General features: G+C 44.3%; 1 protein-coding gene across 1 annotated transcript in view; it reads left to right on the forward strand.

Annotated features, from left to right (window-relative positions):
- The window catches only part of LOC141105847 (ovostatin-like), a 175465-nt gene that overhangs the window by 126413 nt on the left and 28830 nt on the right, over positions 1 to 20222 (forward strand). The window contains exons 25-30 of the mRNA XM_073595980.1: positions 5030 to 5105; positions 7822 to 7975; positions 10482 to 10553; positions 16284 to 16446; positions 17995 to 18251; positions 18368 to 18583. Of these exons, the coding sequence (XP_073452081.1) occupies positions 5030 to 5105; positions 7822 to 7975; positions 10482 to 10553; positions 16284 to 16446; positions 17995 to 18251; positions 18368 to 18583 (938 nt within the window). The remainder of the gene's footprint in view (positions 1 to 5029; positions 5106 to 7821; positions 7976 to 10481; positions 10554 to 16283; positions 16447 to 17994; positions 18252 to 18367; positions 18584 to 20222) is intronic.

Consider the following 20222-nt stretch of genomic DNA (forward strand, 5'->3'; position numbering starts at 1 on the left):
GAATACCTAGGAACTTAAATGAGGGAGTTAACTGGATACGTGACCTCTGCAAATAGTCAACTGTAAAGGGAGGGCCCATAACAGCCAATGGCTCGATGGCCAAAGCGAACAGAAGTGGAGAAAGAGGGCACCCCTGCCTAATACCCTTCTTCAAAGAGAATGGATCAGAAATGCCCCTATTTGTGCGGACTCTAGTTCTAGGGTCTGCGTATAGTAATCTAGCCCATTGAATAAAGGGCCGAGGCCCAGCCATGTCATAGTTTCCCATAGAAACGGCCAGCTTACGGTATCAAAGGCTTTTAATATATCCAGTGAGAGAACCAAACCACCACGCCCCCTAGTTGGTGCATCGTGAATGTGCAGATACAATCTACGAATATTATCAAAGGTACTCCTGCCAGGCATGAAACCAGATTGGTCTGGTCATATTAGGGATAGAATGATCATCTGGAGTCTAAGGGCCAGCACTTTTGCTAAAATTTTTGCATCATTGTTTAGGAGCGAAATGGGTCGGTAGGACCCACAGTGCAGCCTATCCTTACCAGGTTTGATAATAACTACAATGAGTGCTTCATTCATGGAATCAGGAAGCATTCCTAGCTCAAGGGAGACTTAAAACATCCTGAGGAGCCTGGGAGCCAGTTCCTCAAGATGTGTCTGATACCATTCTATGCCCAGGGTTTTATTAGAGGGTAATAAATGTATGGCCGTTGAGATTTCGTCCAATGTAATGGATTTGTCAAGGGAGGCTTGTTGGGAGGTAGTGTGTGTCGGGAGGTCAAGGGATTCAAAAAACCTCAAAAAGTCAGTCTCTGAGGGAAGAGCTGAATCCCTGTACAGAGTGCCATAGTAATCTGCAAAGGTTCAGTTAATGGTGCGTCAGAGGTAACAGACCCATCAGGGAGTTGAATTGAGGCAATCGAGACATCCTGAGAGTCCGCATGGGCAAGATAGGCTAGCCTACCGTCCCCCCCCCAATATTCAAGGATATGGGCAGAGAGGTATAACTGCTGTTTCCTAGTCAAATCTACCAGGTGGAGTTGAAGTGCTCTATGAGCGTCTGTCAGCATACCCCGAGCCTCAGAGGGAGCCCCAGAATGACGGGCGCGAGCCTCCTCCAGAGCTTTGTGGAGAGCTTCTCTCGTCTCCCTGCCCACAGATCTATAATGCTTTATTCGTGAAATGTATGAACCTCTGACCACTGCCTTAAAGGTGTCCCAGACAGGGCACACAGCAGCAGAGTCCACATTGAGAGACCAGTATTTGGCCATGTCAGACGGAATGGCCCCAGAGATCTCTGGCGTAGAAATCCAGAGAGGACTGAGCCTCCAGGTCCGAAAGATGGCTTGTGTCCCATAATTAACCTCACCTGTAACATGGAGTGATCAGATACTGTCTGGGAGATATATAGAGTTGACTGGACATGGGGTAAAAAAATCCCTCGTGGCCAGGGCATAGTCGATTTCTTGAGAGGGCTGCATAGGATCTTGACTGGCAGGAGTACACTCTGTCACTTGGCCACTGCATTCGCCATAGATCAACATACCCATAAGTATTACACCATGCCCGGAATAGTTTAGACTCAACTTCAGGGATCTCAGCCTATCCAGCTCCGGTTGTAGAACGGAATTGAAATCACCTAGGATAAGCATAGGGCAGTTAGGCAGAGTGGCAAAATGGACATTAAGATCAGAAAACATTGCATCCATGACCGGGGGGAGGGAGATAAACCACAACCAAAATAAAAGGGGTACCATGGATTGACACATGTAGGATGACATACTACCCTTTAGGATCGAGGATAACTGAATGATACACAAAAGGTAATCCCTTATGGATTAATATTGCAACCCCCCCCCCCGGGCAAAATTGGAATAGGTAGATTAGTGATTTTTGAGGGCCATGATTTTGGAACCTGTGACAGACCTAGCCGGGAGAGAGACTTTTGGAGGGGACTGAATGCTAGCCTCTTGCCGATCGATCGTGGGCCCTGGCATTTGGGGGAACGGTGCTCTTTGTGAGCTGTATGCCTGGGGACCATTGAGGTGGTATTACTGTGGATTTGGGTCCTGGTCCCCCAGGACACACAGACTCTGGGGATCCCTGGATTTGCCATATTAGAAATAGTGGCTGATTCATAATGCTGGGACAAATACTGTTAGGAGATGCTGATGTCTATTCCAGACACCTGTCTGTCTGTTGCCTGCTAGAATGTGTATTGTAAATAAGTCTCTAGTATGGGATCTAAGAGTCATTAGATCCCCATTGTTGCTTGTGTTAATTAACTCTGCTATTGTGATTGGGTTTTCTGAGCTACAAGACAGCCAGTCTGGCCTAAAGGTCATGTCTGAGTCATCTAGGCTGTCTAAAGGGATTAGTTAATTAGGTTACAGGTGTATTGTTAGAGTAATATGAGCAGGAGGTCTGCACCTCCTCTTTCACTGTATAAAAGAGACTGTATTCCTGTCAATAAAGAGAGATTCCTGGTTGAACTTACATACAGCCTGCCTGGTGTTTGTTCTGAGCTACACAAATGGATTACAACGGCACATAGCTGTAGTTCTAGTCCCAGAGCATCGGATGACCGAACCATCAGATGTTGCAATCTGTTTCTATAGCTGCAGAGGAGTGTCAGGAGAGTGGAACCGAGCGAGCAGGGGCTCGTTACAGAATCCGTAAGGTGGGTTTCCTGGAGACCTAGGACGTGGGGTTTAATATGTCTCAGAGCCTCAAAAATAGACGCTCTCTTAAATTTAGAGTTCAGTCCTTGAACATTCCATGAACAGACATTTATTTCAGCCATGGGACGGGCAGGAAGGGATAAAGTCTGAGAGAGGAAGGGGGCCACAACTAGCTCCCCAGTCCCGGCCATGACTGCAAGAAAAAATGAGGGTCGCAGAGCCACACTAGCACACATCCATACATACACCACACATACAACAATCCAATTATGTACATCAGAACGTTTTATACCCAGGGGGGCAACAGATCCCCTGCCCAGCTCCAAAATGGAGGAGTGGGCCTATACTCAAAACTTACACCATACATAGGGTGTATGTCCTGCATCAGGAGGCAGACAGAGTTCCTAAAACAAAATCAAGAATTTTTCAAAGGAAAAAAAAGAAAAAATGGAAGGAGTGTGTGCCCCGAGGCAGCTCAGTCTCGGTCAGGACCGAGTCCAGGTACTATCCCTTTACAATAATAGCTTGATCAACCATAGTCATGACATTGAAGCAAACATCAAAATTTTTGCGGCAGGGAAAAAACAGGGGATAATGCAAGAAAAATCAGGGGGAGGAAAGAGGCTCCATTTGCAGCAGCAATAAAAAGGACATCATCAGGCAGGGGGTTTAGGAGTACGGGGCAGTGACTCTCACCACGACAGGACATCTTGTGGGGACTGGAAGAAATGGACTTTCCCCTGGAAGGTAACCCGAAGGGTTGCAGGGAAGAGCACAAGAGCACGGAGTATTGGATATCTTGCTCCTTGGGCTTCTGCTTGACACGCTGGTAACTGGCTCTGTGATTGCTAACCGTCGCAGAATACAAATTGACAACATCAACCTGTGACGAAATGCTTCTGGAGGAGGATACATGCTGACGTCACCACACTGTTGTACTAGGAGGACGGGGAGTTCTATCGCAGCCAGCCGGCTCTGTTTTTTAGCACAAGTTTTATCTTCGATTCAATGTAAGTGCAATACTGTTTTAATAAACTTTGTCAAAGCGATATCACGCTATGGTTGGTCTCTCTTATATCCTGCCGAATACCCTGATTACCCTGCTGATTGAGGCCCATGGGAGATTCACAGCACCAAGGGTTTGGAGCATACAGCTAATCCATTTGACTACACCTGTCTGGATGTTCCTTTCGTTTAAAGCAAAGGCCTTGGCTGGGCTATAGCCATCTGCTTGCTTCTGCTTGCCATCTGGTAAGCGAGTTTTTCATTAGGTGGTGGCACTGAATAAGGATTTAGCTCACCTGGGTGTTTTGTGTGGATTTGTTTGAACTGCATTTCATTATCCTGGAATACACAAGCTATTGTTGACCTGCACCTCTATAGCGCAGCTTCTCCTTTCCATCTAATTTGTGCATTTTTTGCTATATGCTGCTGCTTTTTGGACTTTGATATTTTCAATATATAACTTTGAATGTTTAAATCATTATTGTTATACAGATCTAGCGTGTTTTTTTTCCGATTTGACGATCAATCATCATGTTTTCATTCTGGGCATATAAGGCTTTTATTGCATTCCCTACCCATGGACAAAATGTTTTTAGTGTTTTTTATTTTGTTTTACACACACTAATTTTTTCTTTCTACCTCCTTTGGTGTGTTCAATGAATGCGCAGAGAGGAAGAGGCACAGTGCCATCTGGGGGCTTGAAATTTGATTGTAAACAAATCTCCTACATGTGATCTTCATATTTGGTTGTCATGGTGACTACATAATCGCCAACCATGTAGACGGATTCCTGATCATTGGTTTGAAATTTGTGGCTGAGACCTGTGACAGAATGGTCTTAGACCTGACAGCATCCCTTTTTTTTAAATTTATATTTTGAATCTTTTCTGGTGTCGGCATCAGACCCATGTAAAATGCACTATTAAAATGGTAACGGAATCTGTTACACATTCGTTGAGCGCCCAGGGGTGCAATGCCAGACTCCTGCAGACAAGCCTGTCTGACTAGCCTTTAGCCTGTACCTCCAATACAGGCTGACTCATCAGCGGCCACAAAGTCCATTCAGAACTACAAGTCGTCAGCCGCAAATACCGATGGGACTTGTAGTTTGTGCTTGCACAGAAAACTGTGAATGAATGATGCCGATGTGTGGGCAGAGCCCCTCACAGCTGCTTTTATTTTATTTTTTTTTAGTCGGTGACCGTGGGTGCTCACTGTCATGGGAAGGGCTGGAGAAGGGGAGAGGCTGCAGCTGCTAAATACGGGTGGAACATGTAACCTAGTCCAAGAGGTGAACTTCTTCTTTAATTTAGCTCTCTAATCTATCTCTCTAATCCACCTAGGATATTATCGACAACTTGGATATGCCAGTGGACCAGCTTATAAAGTATTCCGCAGTTCCTCACAATCCAGTTCATGGTAAGGATGATTTTTATCTGTAATGCCTAGAACCTTTGTGAGAAGCAGAAATGTAAAGCCCAACTAGAGTGTTTAACGTTTGTGTTCTTTAAAAAGCAGCCACATCCTGAGTAGAAAAGCCTGTCCCCTACCAGCATGCTGCAGAGGATCCTTGCTCTGTGTGGAAGCAGTGGTCTATCTGCTGTGGTTCAACACGCCCCTTGCTCAGAGCTAGAGCTCCTCAATCAGCTCTGACTCATCAAGGGGTGTGTTAGATCTCTGAAGAATGGCCACTGCTTCCACACAAGGACCATAGGATATTCTCTATACCATGCTGGTAGGCAGTTCCGGGGCAAGTTTACCTAGAGCCCAGGGCAAACATGGCAGCTAGTTACAAATTAACCCCCCTCCCAGCAGAAATCTCTGCCTCTGTAATCCCCTAAATGACCTCCCCCCCCCCCAAAAAAAAAATCGCCACTCATAGTACAAATCCTCCTCAAATTTCCCCTCAGAGTACACATCCACCCCCCCTCCTAGCACAAATACCCCCCAATCACACCTATTAGCACGAATCTAACCCCCCACCATATCACCTCTTTTAGCACACAAATCCTCTTCCTGATCCCCCCTCCCCAGCACAAATCTTCCTGAATCATCACTCCTAGAACTCCCCCCCCCCACTCGATCTCCTTGCGGTGCCCTCCACCTCATATGCAACTATAGTGCCTAGGGCAGCCGCCACTCTTGCCAACCCCCTTGGCCCGGCTGGTAGGGGCAGGCCTTTCTATTGTGGCTGTTTTCTAAGAAAACAAACTCTAAGAACATGGGGGGTGTGCATGACCCGTTTTGAACTACAACGCATTGCCTTTGTGGGTTGAGATGCCATTCAAAATGCAATGTGGTAAAGCCGGATGCTTGTGCTTTGGTAATGTGCACATTACCGCAACACGGAAGCCTAATGGGCACTAATAGTTTTAAGTTGACATGAAACGCCATGACTGCTGAGGTGCTATGGGCCTAGGTCCCAATTAACGTAGCACAATGGGATCAAATCCCCCACCACCCCCTTGCCCTTTACCCCATTAAATAAGACACTTACAACCATTAGGTTGGAAAGGGCAAGGCAATTAAATTCCAACACATAACATGTGAAAATATTTAACCAGTGCCAGTCAGTATCGTACTGTGAGCACTCAACCACAAGAAGGAAGTGGGGCCTGTCCTTACCATAAGTGCTGGACAGACAACCAACTTCCAATTTTCCATCAAGGGCATAGCCCATTACAGCAAGTTTAACTGCAGGCAAGGTCAAGGAAACCGCAGCAAGCTGTGACATACCATAACATAGGAAAAAGGGGGCGGGAGGGTGGGCAGCTCTTCCAACTCTTCCAGAAGACCCAGAATTCCCTGGCGCGCACGTTCCCTGTGCTCAGGCCCATCCCATCCCCCCATGTTGCAACCAATCGTTCCCCTTGTCAGGCACCTAGCCATGCCCCCCATCAGTCAAGGCTCTCTTTCCCTAGGGAGGGGGCTCAAGAGGCCTTCATTTTTATCCTACAAGCGCAACTGCAGCTTTGGTAGTTACAAGTAATAATAAATAGCAGCACTCCCTCCCAATCTTTATTCTCAACTGCTCACAATCTAACATGCTATTGCCCACGAGCCTGCAAAGCTGCTTGTTTAAATCTTTTAACCACTTCCAATCCAGGGTAAGTTCATAAACATCCTCGGACGGGAAGGGTGATATCTTAGTCATCGCTGCAGAAATGATCAAGATAGCCTCTTTTAGGTCTGGCTATTCTGCACAAAGTAAAAGTAATCTGAGTGGCTAACGAGCCGCTGGATTATTTTTACAAGTGGTAGAAGGGTGTCCCCCTCGCCACCACCACTTTAACTCCCACTGTGACATCAGAAAGCAATGAGGATTTTGTCACTTCCTGTTCTGCCTTTTTGTTTACCTGGATGTCACCGGCCAGGGAAGCAGACGGTCAGACCCTCTGTATCTGATCGGCAGCATTGGAGACCAGAGGAGAGATTTGGGGTCTAATAGACCCCAAATCTCTCCCTAAAGAGGACCTGTCACAGCCCCAGCTATCCTAAGGGATCTTGTTCATCCCTTGTAACAGCTAAGTCGAGAAAAAAAAGTTAACGATAAAGTTAAATAAAATTGAAAAATGAAAGCGCCCCCATTTCCCCATGCTCATGTGCACGTAAGTCCAACACGCATATGTAAATGGCGATCGCACGGTGGGGTATCGCCACAAACATCAGTGAAAGCAATAATTTTAGCTCCAGACCTTGTGTATCTCTAAACTGGTAATTTTGTAAAGGCTTTTAAAGTGTTGCCTATGGAGATTTTTAGGCACTGTAATTTGGCACTGTTCCACGGACGAATGCAGTTTTAAAACATTCATCTTTTATATTCTACCAAACAACTGAGTATTATATTGTGCTGTTTTTTTTTTTTTTTTTTTTTTTTTTTTTTGTGCATTAAAATACATTTTTATTTATTTTTGCATTATAAAAACCACTGTGTAAATATCGTGTGACCTAAAAATATGCTATGCCCAACATTTTTATTCTCTAGGGCTTCTGCTTAAAAAAAAAAAAAAAAAAAAAAAAGTTTGGGGGTTTGAAGTCGTTTCTAGCAAAACAAATGTTTTTTACATGTAGGAGAGGAATGCCCGGACTGGTCTAGTCTTCTTTCCACCTAACTGTCACCTTGTGCTTCTTGCAGGCTGACTGCGTACACCTTTAGTATCTTTGAGCAAGCCAAGAGATACGTTTCGATTGATGAAACCAGACAGAAGCAGAGTCTTATCTGGTTGGAGAACACGCAGAGGCTAGAAAGTGGCTGCTTTAGACCCCAAGGAAGCATGTTCACAACCCAGGTCAAACAAACTTATATGCTCTTCCACCAATAAGATGCAACACATTTTAGAATTCCTCTACACTGTCTTAAAGGGAAACTGACTGAACAGTTATGTGTGCTTGGTGTGAAAGTGAGAATCCTCTTGCAAGGTGTAAAAGTTCCAGCATATGGATGGGACAATATAGTTCTAAATATTTGGATATAAATGAGAGAGGTCAGTTTGGGTCCGATTCAAACTGTTGCATTAAGCCCTATACACACGATAAGACTTTGTACAAACTTTCCCTTGGATTTTTGTACAAAGGGCGTTGGCCATAAGTTTGTCTTGCATACAGACAGGACTTTTACAGCCAACTTTCACCAAATCACGTGGTTTTTCAGCTCTTTACCACCACCTTTTGGTCATCTTCTGTATTGCTGGGACTGTGAGGTCATAAGGGGGCGTGGTCACTGCCTATATAATTCATAGCAGAGTGCACAGACAGCATTACAGCCAGAGAGAGCGTCATGTCAACATCTCTGGAAGAGAAAAGGGAAGAAGACGATCCAGATATCCGGGCTCCTCTGCTAGCAAAAGAGCGGCAAAAGAGCAGAAGATAGTGGAGGAGCCCGGCAGAAGGAAGAAGGCACTGGAGTAGAACCAGAGAGCGCGGAGACGACACTGGAGAGAGGGAGGAGACGCCAGAGACCCCCGAAGTCGGAAGAAGACCCCGGAGCTGCCTAATAAATTAATTTTAAAACCTGTGTAGTGTGTTTTTTATTTATTGACACTTTTTTCCCTAGGTGAATGGGTAGGGGTACGCTGTACCCCATACTCATTCACATAGGGTGGGGGGCCGGGATCTGGGGGCCCCCTTATTAAAGGGGGCTCCCGGATTTCGATAAGCCCCCTGCCCGCAGACACCGACAACCAACGGCCAGGGTTGTCGGGAAGAGGCCCTTGTCCTCATCAACATGGGCACAAGGTGCTTTGGGCTGGGGGGGCCGCAGGGTGCCCCCTCCCCCAAAGCACCCACCCCCCATGTTGAGGGCATGCGGCCTGGTACGGTTTAGGAGGGGGGGGCGCTCGCTCGTCCCCACCCCCTTTCCTGACCGGCCGGGCTGCGTGCTCGGAAAAGGGTCTGGTATGGATTTTGGGGGGGACCCCCACGCCATTTTTTGGCGTAGGGGGGTTCCCCTTAAAATCCATACAAGACCTAAGGGCCTGGTATGCCCCCAGAGGGGAATTCCCTCTCGCGCTCACCGGAGTAGGAAAATGTGTTATTCCTATTGCAGCCAGTGCGAGATGTCCAGTACCCTGTCGCCGAGAACTAGCACAATGGGTTCACGCTGGAAACATTCTCGCGGCCGCGTACTGTAGTTTGTACAAAAGTCCGATGCTTTTGTGTACACACGATCGGACTTTGCTCCATCGGACGTTTGTTGCCGGAAAGTTTGTCTGTTCGCACAGCCAACAAAAGTCCGATGGAAACAGAAAAAGTTTGTCCGATGGAGCGTACACGGTCAGCTGTTGCTCTAAAACAGCTAATTTGCATGTTTGTTGTCAAAAAGTCCGATCGTGTGTACGGGCCTTTAGGCTAGGCTGAGACTGGAACAAAGCCAGAAATGGCTTTTCGATCAAGTCTCTGATGTAAAAACACACAGGAAGCGATGTCACTTTCGATTTACTCAGCTGCCAATGGTGCCGATTTAAGAAAAAATGACAGTATTCAAAATCTCAGTTTTTGGTGATCTGAATACTTTTAAGTGCAAAGAGTACCTGTCATCACCTATTACAAGGAATGTTTACATTCCTTGTGACAGCAATAAAAGTGATCAGAATTTTTTCTTTTTTAGGGACAATGTAAAAAAATAAACATAAATAAAATTACGAAGAAAAACACTTTTTTTTTTTTTTTTTTTTAAAGTGCCCCGTGCTCGCGCAGCAAAGAATGCATACATAAGTAAACATTGTTCAAATTACACATGTGAGGTATCACCGCAATCATCAGAGTGAGAGCAATAATTCTAGAAAAAGACCTTCTCTGTAACTCTAACCTGGTAACCGTTACATTTTTTTTTTTTTAAAGTGTCGTCTATGGACATTTTTAGGTACCATAGTTTGTCACCATTCCACGAGTGCGCAATTTCAAAGCATGATATGTTCAGTATCTATTTACTCTGCATAACATCATCTTTCACATTATACAAAAATTAAGCTATAATTTTTTTTTTTTTTTTTTTAAATTCATGAAAGTTGTCTTTTCCCTAAAAATTGCGTTTGAAAGACCACTGCGCAAATACCGTGTTACATAAAATATTGCAACGATCGCCATTTTATTCTCTAGGGTCTCTGCTAAAAAAAGTGTGTGGATAGATATCTGAGGGGTTCTAAGTAATTTTCTAGCAAAAAAATATGGATTTTAACTTGTAAGCAACCAATGTTAGAAATGGGCTTAGGCATGAAAGGGATATACTGTATAAATGTATTTGCATCTGCTCCCCATTGTAGTTGAACTATTTAACAAAAACTTTTTTTTTTACAGGACCTAGATCACGATGTTTATTTCACAGCTTACCTTGCCATTGCAATTATGGAATCCAAATACAGCTTTGGGGTAAGAAACCATCCAATACAAAACAGACAGAGAAGGCGACATGTCAACCTATAATTGACCTAATGTTTAGAGAGAAGAGTTTTTATATTGGTTGTAAATGCAGTGATAAACGTGGTACTAAATACCGGGTTTTTTTTCAGCGGAAACAGTTCCGGGACCTCCAACACTGAATGTATATAATAGGAAGGGGTCATGTACTGGGGGATCTATTGTCACTGGTGGGGATATGTTTTTGCTTGAGGGTCTGTTGCGGGGATCTATTGTTGCTGGGGGGTCTTATGTTGCTGATGGGGATTTACTGTTGAGGGAGGTCTATTGCTGGCTGCTGGAGGGTCTATAGATTCTGACTGCTGGGAGATCTGTTGCTGGGGTAGATCTTTTGTTGCTGGGTGTGATATTTTATTGTGGGTCCCCACCCAAAATAAAATACCACACCCAGCAACTGGAGGTCTATTGTTTCTGGCTGCAGGGGATTTATTTTATTGCTTTTTCTTTTTATTAACACATTCCATATAAATTATTTAGCCCCATACAATGATCGGTTCTGTATTCTCTAAAAAGGTAGTAGTGGGAGGTGGGTAAGGAGTGAAACCTGAAACCAAGGGACGGCGCTCAGAGGTGGGTGGAGAGCGGAAATGAGGGGTGACTCAGAAGGGGGGGGTGCTGCCCCTATTCTCTGTGTGAAAAAAAAAAAAAAAAAACCCTGCTAAACACACTGTTTCATTTACATTGACCTTTCTATTTCTGTATGTGGATGATGGCTCTAATTTTATTTTAAAGTCTCCATACTTTTTTCCTAATTTATATCCAGCTGTCACATGACCCAGCTCTTTCCTAGCCTGTCTGCAGGAGCACATAAGCAGGAGGAGAGTCTAGTCCTCTGCTGCTGGTCACATTCAAGAGAAAACCCATTACTTTTACTCAAAAATAATATATATATTACCTGAAATCAAATAATATTTTGTGGCAATAATATGGTGCGGGCAGATTTCTGCCAGTCGAGGCTTGTCACGCCCTTCCAGCCTGTGTTTTTTAGAATAACAGGAAGGTGAAGCCTCCATTTAATCTACATGTAATATTCCCCCCCCCCCCCCCCCATTATGTTTAGCTGGTTAGTGGGCATGGAGGAGGGAGGGAGTGGGCTGTCATTTACCACTGTGTATATGTCCACATGTGTAACGCTATAGTCACATGGGCTGCTCAGGAAATGCTCAGGGTAGAAAATACACTGAAACTGAGCATGTGCAGAGCTATCAGCGCTGCCCTTTAAAATCCCCAAGTGCAGTGGAGACATGGACAGGAGAGGGAGATGGAGAACAGCAGGATCAACAAGGTTTTTGGTAGACTGCAGATAACGAATCTTGAAGTGAGTATCAACAGCATGTAATACACCATTTATTCATAGCGTGTGGGGTGTTTTTTTTTTTTTTTTTTTTTTTTATGTTGTGGGTTTAGTGACACTTTAAGGTAACAAATGTCCCATCTGTTTTATCGCCTCCCTTCCCTAAATGGTGACCTGCTTCCTCTCCCCTTACAGCACATGGAGGCATCAGCAGGAGCCATTGGTTCCCACTGCTGTCAAATTCTGTAAGGGGGGGTGGGGGTCGCATTGTGTGTGTAAATGGATGCACATAGCCCGGCTCAGGAGTAAGCCTGCAGGTGTGCCCTGATGGGAAGCAGCTGCCTATGGTGGAGCACAGAGGAGCCGAGAGCTCCAGCGAGGGACCCCAGAAGAGGAGGTTCGGGGCTGCTCTGTGAAATACCTTTTCATAGAGCAGGTAGGTGTAACATGTTTGCAACTGCTTTAGGTGGCAAAGTCTTTATTTCCCCCTCCCTTTCCTGTCCCTTTTTTTTTTTTTTTCTATCTACAACAGGAAGTTGGGGATCCCTGCTAGTCAACAGTGCTAGTGTCCACATTGGAAGATTTCCCCTCTATGCCTATTCTGATGACCACTCCTAATTTAAAATTTCCTGTTACTTTCGGCGATGACAGTAAACGGGACAAATAGAGGGTGAATCTCTCCAACAGGAACAGGGCCTGCAATATACAACTGACAGGGGTCCTAATCCCTCTTCACTTTAACCATAACGGGGAAAAAATAAATACAATTAAGTGACTTTAAAGGTTAAAGGGGTTGTAAACCTTTGTGTTTTTTCATGCATCCTATTAAGGTGAAAAAACACCTGGCGGTGTCCCCCCCCCCCCCCCCCCATTTTACTTACCTGAGCCCCAGAACTTGACCCACAGGGACGCCCTGTCTCTCTGCCTGGGGTTCTCGGCTCTTGATTGGATAGATTGATAGCAGCGCAGCTATTGGCTCCCACTGCTGTCAGTCAAATCAAATGACACGGGCGCCAAGGTGCGGGGGTGAGTCCTGCATTGGGCCTCTATGGATGCCGAATGTTGGACTAGGGAGTGCGCCCGCAAGGTAATCCCCCGGGAGAGCGCTTCTCCCAGGGGGGTTACCTGATGTGGGTAGGAGCCGCAGGGTTCGAAGAGCAGGTTCGGGTGCAAATCGTAGAGGTAATATATGTATGTTTAAAAAAAAAAAAAAAAAAAACCCTTACAATCACTTTAAGTACACCTTTTGTGTAACATGAAACTTGGCCACAGTCCTCAGCCTCCCACCCCCAGACTTCCCCTCATTACTGAATGTTTTCTCCTCCTGTCATTTTTCTTAATTTAGCATGGCTGTTTGGTTCCACTTACATATCTATGTCCTCTATTCAGACATCTGTAAATGGAGATACCACAAATCTCATCTACCACCATGGCAGAGGAACTCCTAGATCTCAAAGAGCAGAGGTGCAGTGGTGTCACCACTCCTGCAGGGCTGGACTGGGCCAAAAATTCGGCCCTGGACTTTATCCAGACTGGCCCACTTTTATTTTGCGAATGCGCACAAAAACAGTATATAAATTAGACATGGTACAGGAGATGGTCAGAGACTGAGGACATGATACAGGAGATGGTCAGAGACTGCAGACATGATACAGGAGATGGTCAGAGACTGCAGAGATGATACAGGAGATGGTCAGAGACTGCAGAGATGATACAGGAGATGGTCAGAGACTGCAGACATGATACAGGAGATGGTCAGAGACTGCAGACATGATACAGGAGATGGTCAGAGACTGCAGACATGATACAGGAGATGGTCAGAGACTGCAGACATGATACAGGAGATGGTCAGAGACTGCAGACATGATACAGGAGATGGTCAGAGACTGCAGACATGATACAGGAGATGGTCAGAGACTGCATTTATGGCTGAGCCCAGTGTAAAAGTGTAATGTATCACAGGGTTGCTCCACTCTATTTAAACCAGCTCTGCAAGATCAAGTCAGTAATCTTCCTTTGAAAGTACATCCATGTGACAGAAGACAGCAGCACATCCAATTTCCAAAATACAAATTGTCTTACAAACCATGAACTGGTCAGGATTAGTTGAGGACAATAAACAGTTAATGTGTCTGTGAAGCGTCTAGCCTGAACTAGCAGTAAATCGTTCCAAAAAACATCACAGAAACCGTGTAACACACACAGAGCTCTGGCTAAATAACTGAAAATAAGCTGAAATGGTTAACAGCCAGCCATGTGTCACACTGTCACTGGATGGAGAATGCTGATCTTATCAGTGTGTTAGGGCAGTGTGCAGGAAAAGCAGCTATAAAAAGAAAAAAAAAAAAGTACAGAGCAGGGGGGGCTGACAACTTATGGGGCCCCCCGGGCAATAGGAGATTATGGGGCCCAAGGCAATCAGATTATGGGGACACACAGTATACACACACAGTATACAATCACACAATATACACATACATGTATACACAGACAGATGTAAAAAAAAAACACAGATTTATACATACTGTCCCTGGTTTTACTGAGGCTGGCAACCCTGATGGGGGCCCCCTAGTGGCCCAGGGCCCTCGGGCAGTGCCAAGTCGCTCAATGGTCAGTCCGCCCCTGGTACAGAGCAAGAGGAGAGGTAGAAGAGGGGACAGATCAATAACCTGCACACTGCCTGAAGGCATAGATTTCTGGAAGACACTGCAGCCAGTGAACATGTGACATTGCTCCCGAGTCACACGATCTTGTTCCCATTCAACTAGCGCTCTGTGTGCTGCAGGACTGGTTTTGCTGTAGCTTTTGTCATACTCATACCTTCTTGTATCGGCTTCAGATATTGTGTGTTTCTCCTTCCTCGTGCCCCACTCCAGCACTTGTATATTCAAATGTGGAGGGCTGGGGAGGATTACACTGCCTGTAGATGTGTGGGAGGAGCGAGCAGGTCCTCGCTTATACTCTCATAAGCAGAGGAGCGCAGAGACTCGTGCTGTCACTGAGTTCCGATCTCAGCTGAGAGACAGGGGAAACAGATATAGACGGGAAACCATTCTCGGCACAACACAGGCCCACTGGGAAACTCCCGGTAGTCCCGATGGCCAGTCCATCCCTGCACTCCTGTAGTTTATTGATGCTTTCTCCAGCCCCTTGACTGAAGATCTGTTCCTCAGTATGGACCTGGGTCCTGAGAAATAGTCTGTGAGTGTCCATAAATGGCACACGCAACCACAAATCAGTGTGCATGTATTTTTTACGTTTTGTGGAATATGCCTTTTTAGACATGTGCAGTAAGAAAAAATGTGTTTTGGATTCATTATTTAAATAAGTTCCTTGTTTTGGAATTTGTTTTGTTTATTCATTTTTGAATTTGATTTGGATTTTCCTGAATTCAAAAAATTCAAATTTATTTTATTTGAAATTCAAATTTCGAAAGAGTTATTATATTTCGATTCTATTTTCCATTCTGTTCTCCTATTTACTGTTCTATTTTCTATTCTAATCTATTAAAATGTATTCTATTTGAATTTCAGAAGACTGTTATTTCTATTTTATTCTATTCGGTTTAATTCTATTCTAATTCCGTTCTATTCTAATCTTTTATTTGAAATATGAATTTCAGAAGATGGTTATATTCTTTCCATTTTTATTATATTCTATTTTATTATATTCTGTTTATTAATTTCTGTTCTCTGCTATTCCTTTTTTTTTTTTTTCTGTTCTATTTTATTCTATTTAATTCAGTTTCAAATTTAAATTTAGAATTCGAGTTTCAGCAAAATTTGTTACAAATGCAGTAATGAAAAATTTGTCTGAATTTCGGTTCAGAACAAAACAAACCATGCATGTCTAATGCCTTTTAGGAAACCCTTGTAGGTCTTGTCCCCACCACCTGTGACTGGACAGTGAAAGGAGAAGCAGCCGTTTGATAACCTCATTTGTAAATCTTTTTCCTTCTGCCTCTCCCCCGAGGACAAGGAACATGCTGACAAATAGCAATAAAGAACCTGACAGAAGTTTTAGGCTGAGTTCACACCTAAGCACGGAGCGGCTCACAGCAGGGGTCCGGTGCATCTCCATTCACCATTTCAGTCCACATTTTTGGCTAAATTCGGACCTGGAACGGACTAAAAGACACACAGGACTGCTGTGCAATTTGCACCGGAGCCAGGTACAATCTCCTGACATGCGAATGAAAAACGTATCCAATTCGCAATAGTGTGAACCCAGCCTTAAAACCAATCTACTCTATCCAAAGCCGGTTAGATACACTTTCGTTTTATGATCAGCAATGGAAAGTCATCTAGATCAACCAGTCATGTTTGTCTTCTGCATTGAACTTTTAACAACCGATGGCCTTCTGTACATAATGTTTCATTACTTTCCAGAAAACTCTGCTGGAAGGGGCTTTGGCTTGTCTAAAGAATGCATCAACCACTGAGCAAAAAATTGGTAATGAAGTCCTCATGCTGAATGCCTTCACAATGGCCGGTCTTTCAGAATATAGAGATCCCCTGAAGGCCAAACTCATGAAGAAAGCCATAGTTAAAGGTACAGTTTTAAAATGGTCATTAAGAACAAAAATCTCTGAACTCTTCTTCCAGCATCTATTGGCTAGGGATGGGCAGAGTTATTCTGGCGACATGGTCGCACAATTTTGCCTATGTTGAAATTTTTGTAAAAGTTGGCCTCTACTTTAAGGCCTTTTAAAACTTTGTGAGTGTGTGTGTGTGTGTGTGTGTATGTATGTATATATATATATATATATATATATATATATATATAATCTCTATCTATATATCTATCTGCCTCAACGTATCAAAAGCCATTGGAATTTGCACACTAGCTACCAGTGCAAAGGGCAGCTCCATCTACTGTTCTGCAACATGTGTATGCTGCATACCCAACTATTTTAAATAAATGGCCTTGCAACACAATAGAATCTAATCCAACAGCATGTGAACCCCAAAAACCGTATGCATGTCTCATGGGTTAAGCTTGCAGCAATGTACTCTAAACACCAAGAATGTTTGAGGGCTTCCTGCTCGCGTTTTTCACCTACATAAAGATTTTCCCATGCAGGGGTCTCAGGTCAAAACCGCACAAAACAAGTCTAGCCTCCATGCTATCCAAGACTTTTGGGTATACACTCGCAGATTGTAGTCTCCCCTCTTCTTGCACACACCCTGACTTAGCCTAGAGCACACTTAGATTGTAAAGGTATGCTCTTTTTCTTTTTTTTCTCTCTTCTTTCTGATCAGCATGTTATACTTACCTGTTGGAGACAACTGGTCTAGAGAATGTCTGTCTTTATAGGGTTTATTGCTGAAGAACTTAACAGGAGAGGTTTAGGGTCACAGGATACTTCAAAACAATCCGTAATCACAGTAGGACAAACTTTCATCCAATCATCCCAAGAACAGCTGGGGGTGGCAGAGTATGGCTAGGTAGTCGACTGCCCTGCAACAGCAGCCCATAAAGCAACCTCTGGCAACTGGTTCCCCGCTAGCACTTTCCCGAACAATCAGTCCCAGTGAAGTCTCTACTCAGTGTCCCAGTTGCTGTCTGCCACCCAGCATCCTCAAGAAAATCCTCTGACGCCTTTTTCAGTCCAGGACTATGACAGTGCCCTTCAGCAAGGGTACTACTTTGGCAATTCTTTTCAGGTCCTTAGTCCAAAAACTGCTGAGGCCCAAGAAGCAATCTCTTGTCTCTCTGGCAATATTCTAGGGAAAACCACCCCCCAGGAGACTGGCACCCTCCCTGATGTGTAAAAACAATATGCTTAGGCTTCCTGCACGTTTATGACCTCCCCAGCCACCTTTAGGACACCCCTTTCCATGGATTGGCCAGGGAATGACCATTTGAATCTCCCTCCCTATCCTGTGGAAGCTTCTTCCACAGGCAGGAGGAAACACTTACACTCAGCTCAGGAGTCTTGATCAGACCCAACAGTTCGACCACTACAGTGGAGCACAAAAACAAAATGTGCCTAGCAGCCTAACTAGGAGGGTGCTGCAGTATAAATCTTGTTACTACACTGTACTGCTTCTATACATTGCAATTGTCTTTACATTTACACTAACCCTTTCTTTACAGATGGCACAATACACTGGGAAAGAGAAGACATGCCTTCTTTATGGCCAGTTCCATTTTTCTTGCCTATATATGCCCCAGCTGAGGTGCAGCTCACAGCTTACATGTTGCTAAGCATGACAGAAGAGATCAGGCAATTGAAGAATTCCCCAGTAGATGACACAAAAGCATCATCTGCTCAAAAAATGTCAATAATGGCGCAGGTGGCCATGTGGCTCGTTCGCCAGCAGAACTCTCGTGGAGGGTTCCCATCTACACAGGTAATTATAGAAGTTGTGGAAGTCCGAAAAGCAGTGTTGGGTTTAACTGTACATTTTAATTCTGATTGTGATTTAGGTTTCCATATCTTGGATAACAATTCATCTATATCCCTTAGGACACGGTTGTCACCATCAAGGCTCTCGCTGGCTTTGCAAAGATGCTGTACACTCCAAATTCACAGCAAACCATTAAGGTCAAAGGCGACAAAGGAGAGATTGGTAACCTTAACTTGGGTCCTGAAAACCGGCTGGTGGTACAGAGACAGGATTTGCCAGAAGTCATTGGTGACTACAGCTTAGAAGTTGAAGGGAGTGGGTGGTTTCTGTCCCAGGTAATACTACAAAGATATGTGTTTAGTAACTTTACCAGGGTTTTAGATGACCAAAAAATGACAGCAACTTTTTGCTGCAACTTCAACACTTAATCAAAATGCAAAGGAGGAAGTAAAAATGAAGGTTGTGTAAGATGTCTGAGGGTGCAATGGTCTTAAAGCGGTAATAAAATCCTATTGGTAAATTTAAAAATTGGGCCCCCTACAGGTTTAAGTCATAATACTAGTTGTGGTGTCTTCGACTGCTTGAATGGCCGGTCTGAGGTGATGTTACTCCCATACATACCCACGCTGGTTGTATTTGTGGTCTGAACTGCACACGAGCGGCTCAAATCACATTACCCGCTGGCAGGCGGGGGGACATTTATGATAGACCTCTTGGGTCTGTTTTTTTTTTTTCCGTAAACTTGTTTCATGGTAAGCAAAAGTCAAAATAGTCACATAAAACCAATTAGACTGCTATTTGGTGCTTACAGTGCTTTGGAAAAGTGTTCATATCCCTTGCTTGAAATTTCCACATTTTGTCATGTTACAAGCAAACACGTAAATGTATCTTATTGGTATTTTATGTGATCGACCAATACAAAGTGGCACATAATTGTGAAGTGGAAGAAAAAAGAGAAATGGTTTTCAACATTTTTTACAAATATCTGAAAAGTGTGGTGTGCATTTGTATTATGCCCCATTTACTCTGATATCTCTAACTAAAATCTAGTAGAACCCATTTCCTTCAGAAGTCTCCTAATTAGTAAATTGAGTCCACCTTTGTGTAATTCAATCTCAGTATAAATACAGCTGTTCTGCGAAGCCCTCAGAGGTTGTAGAGAAGTTTTAAAACAGGCTTGGTTTATAAAAAAATATCCCAAGCTTTGAACATCTCACAGAGCACTGTTCAATCCATCTGCAAATGGAAAGAGTATGGCACAACTGCAAACCTGCCAAGACATGGCCGTTCACCTAAACTGACAGGCTGGGCAAGGAGAGCATTCACCAGAGTAGTCAAGAGGACCGTGGTAACTCTGGAAGAGCTGCAGAGTGGGAGAATCTGTCCCATTATTAGTTGTGCACTCCACAAATCTGCCCTTTATGGAAGAGTGGCAAGAAGAAAGCCATTGTTGAAAGAAAGCCATAAGTCCCATTTGCAGTTTGTGGGAAGCCATGTGGGGAACACAGCAAACATGTGGAAAAAGGTGCTCTGGTTAGATAAGACCAAAATTGAACTTTTTGGCCTAAAAGCAAAGTGCTATGTGTGGTGGAAAACTAACACTGCACATCACCCTGAACACACCATCCCCACCGTGAAACATGGTGGTGGTAGCATCATGTTGTGGGGATGCTTTTCTTCAGCAAGGACAGGGAAGCTGGTCAGAGTTGATGGGAAGATGGATGGAGCCAAATGCAGGGCAATCTTAGAAGAAAACCTGTTAGTCTGCAAAAGACTTGAGACTGGGGCAGAGGTTCACCACCTAGCAAGACAATGACCCTAAACATACAGCCAGAGCTACAATGGAATGGTTTAGATCAAAGCTTATTCATGTGTTAGAATGGCCCAGTCAAACTCCAGACTCAAATCCAATTGAGAATCTGCTGCAAGACTTGAAAACTGCTGTCCAGACACTCATCATCCAATCTGACAGAG

Source organism: Aquarana catesbeiana, linkage group LG08 (assembly GCF_042186555.1).
Source record: "Aquarana catesbeiana isolate 2022-GZ linkage group LG08, ASM4218655v1, whole genome shotgun sequence".
In the NCBI taxonomy this organism is placed as follows: Eukaryota; Metazoa; Chordata; class Amphibia; order Anura; family Ranidae; genus Aquarana; species Aquarana catesbeiana.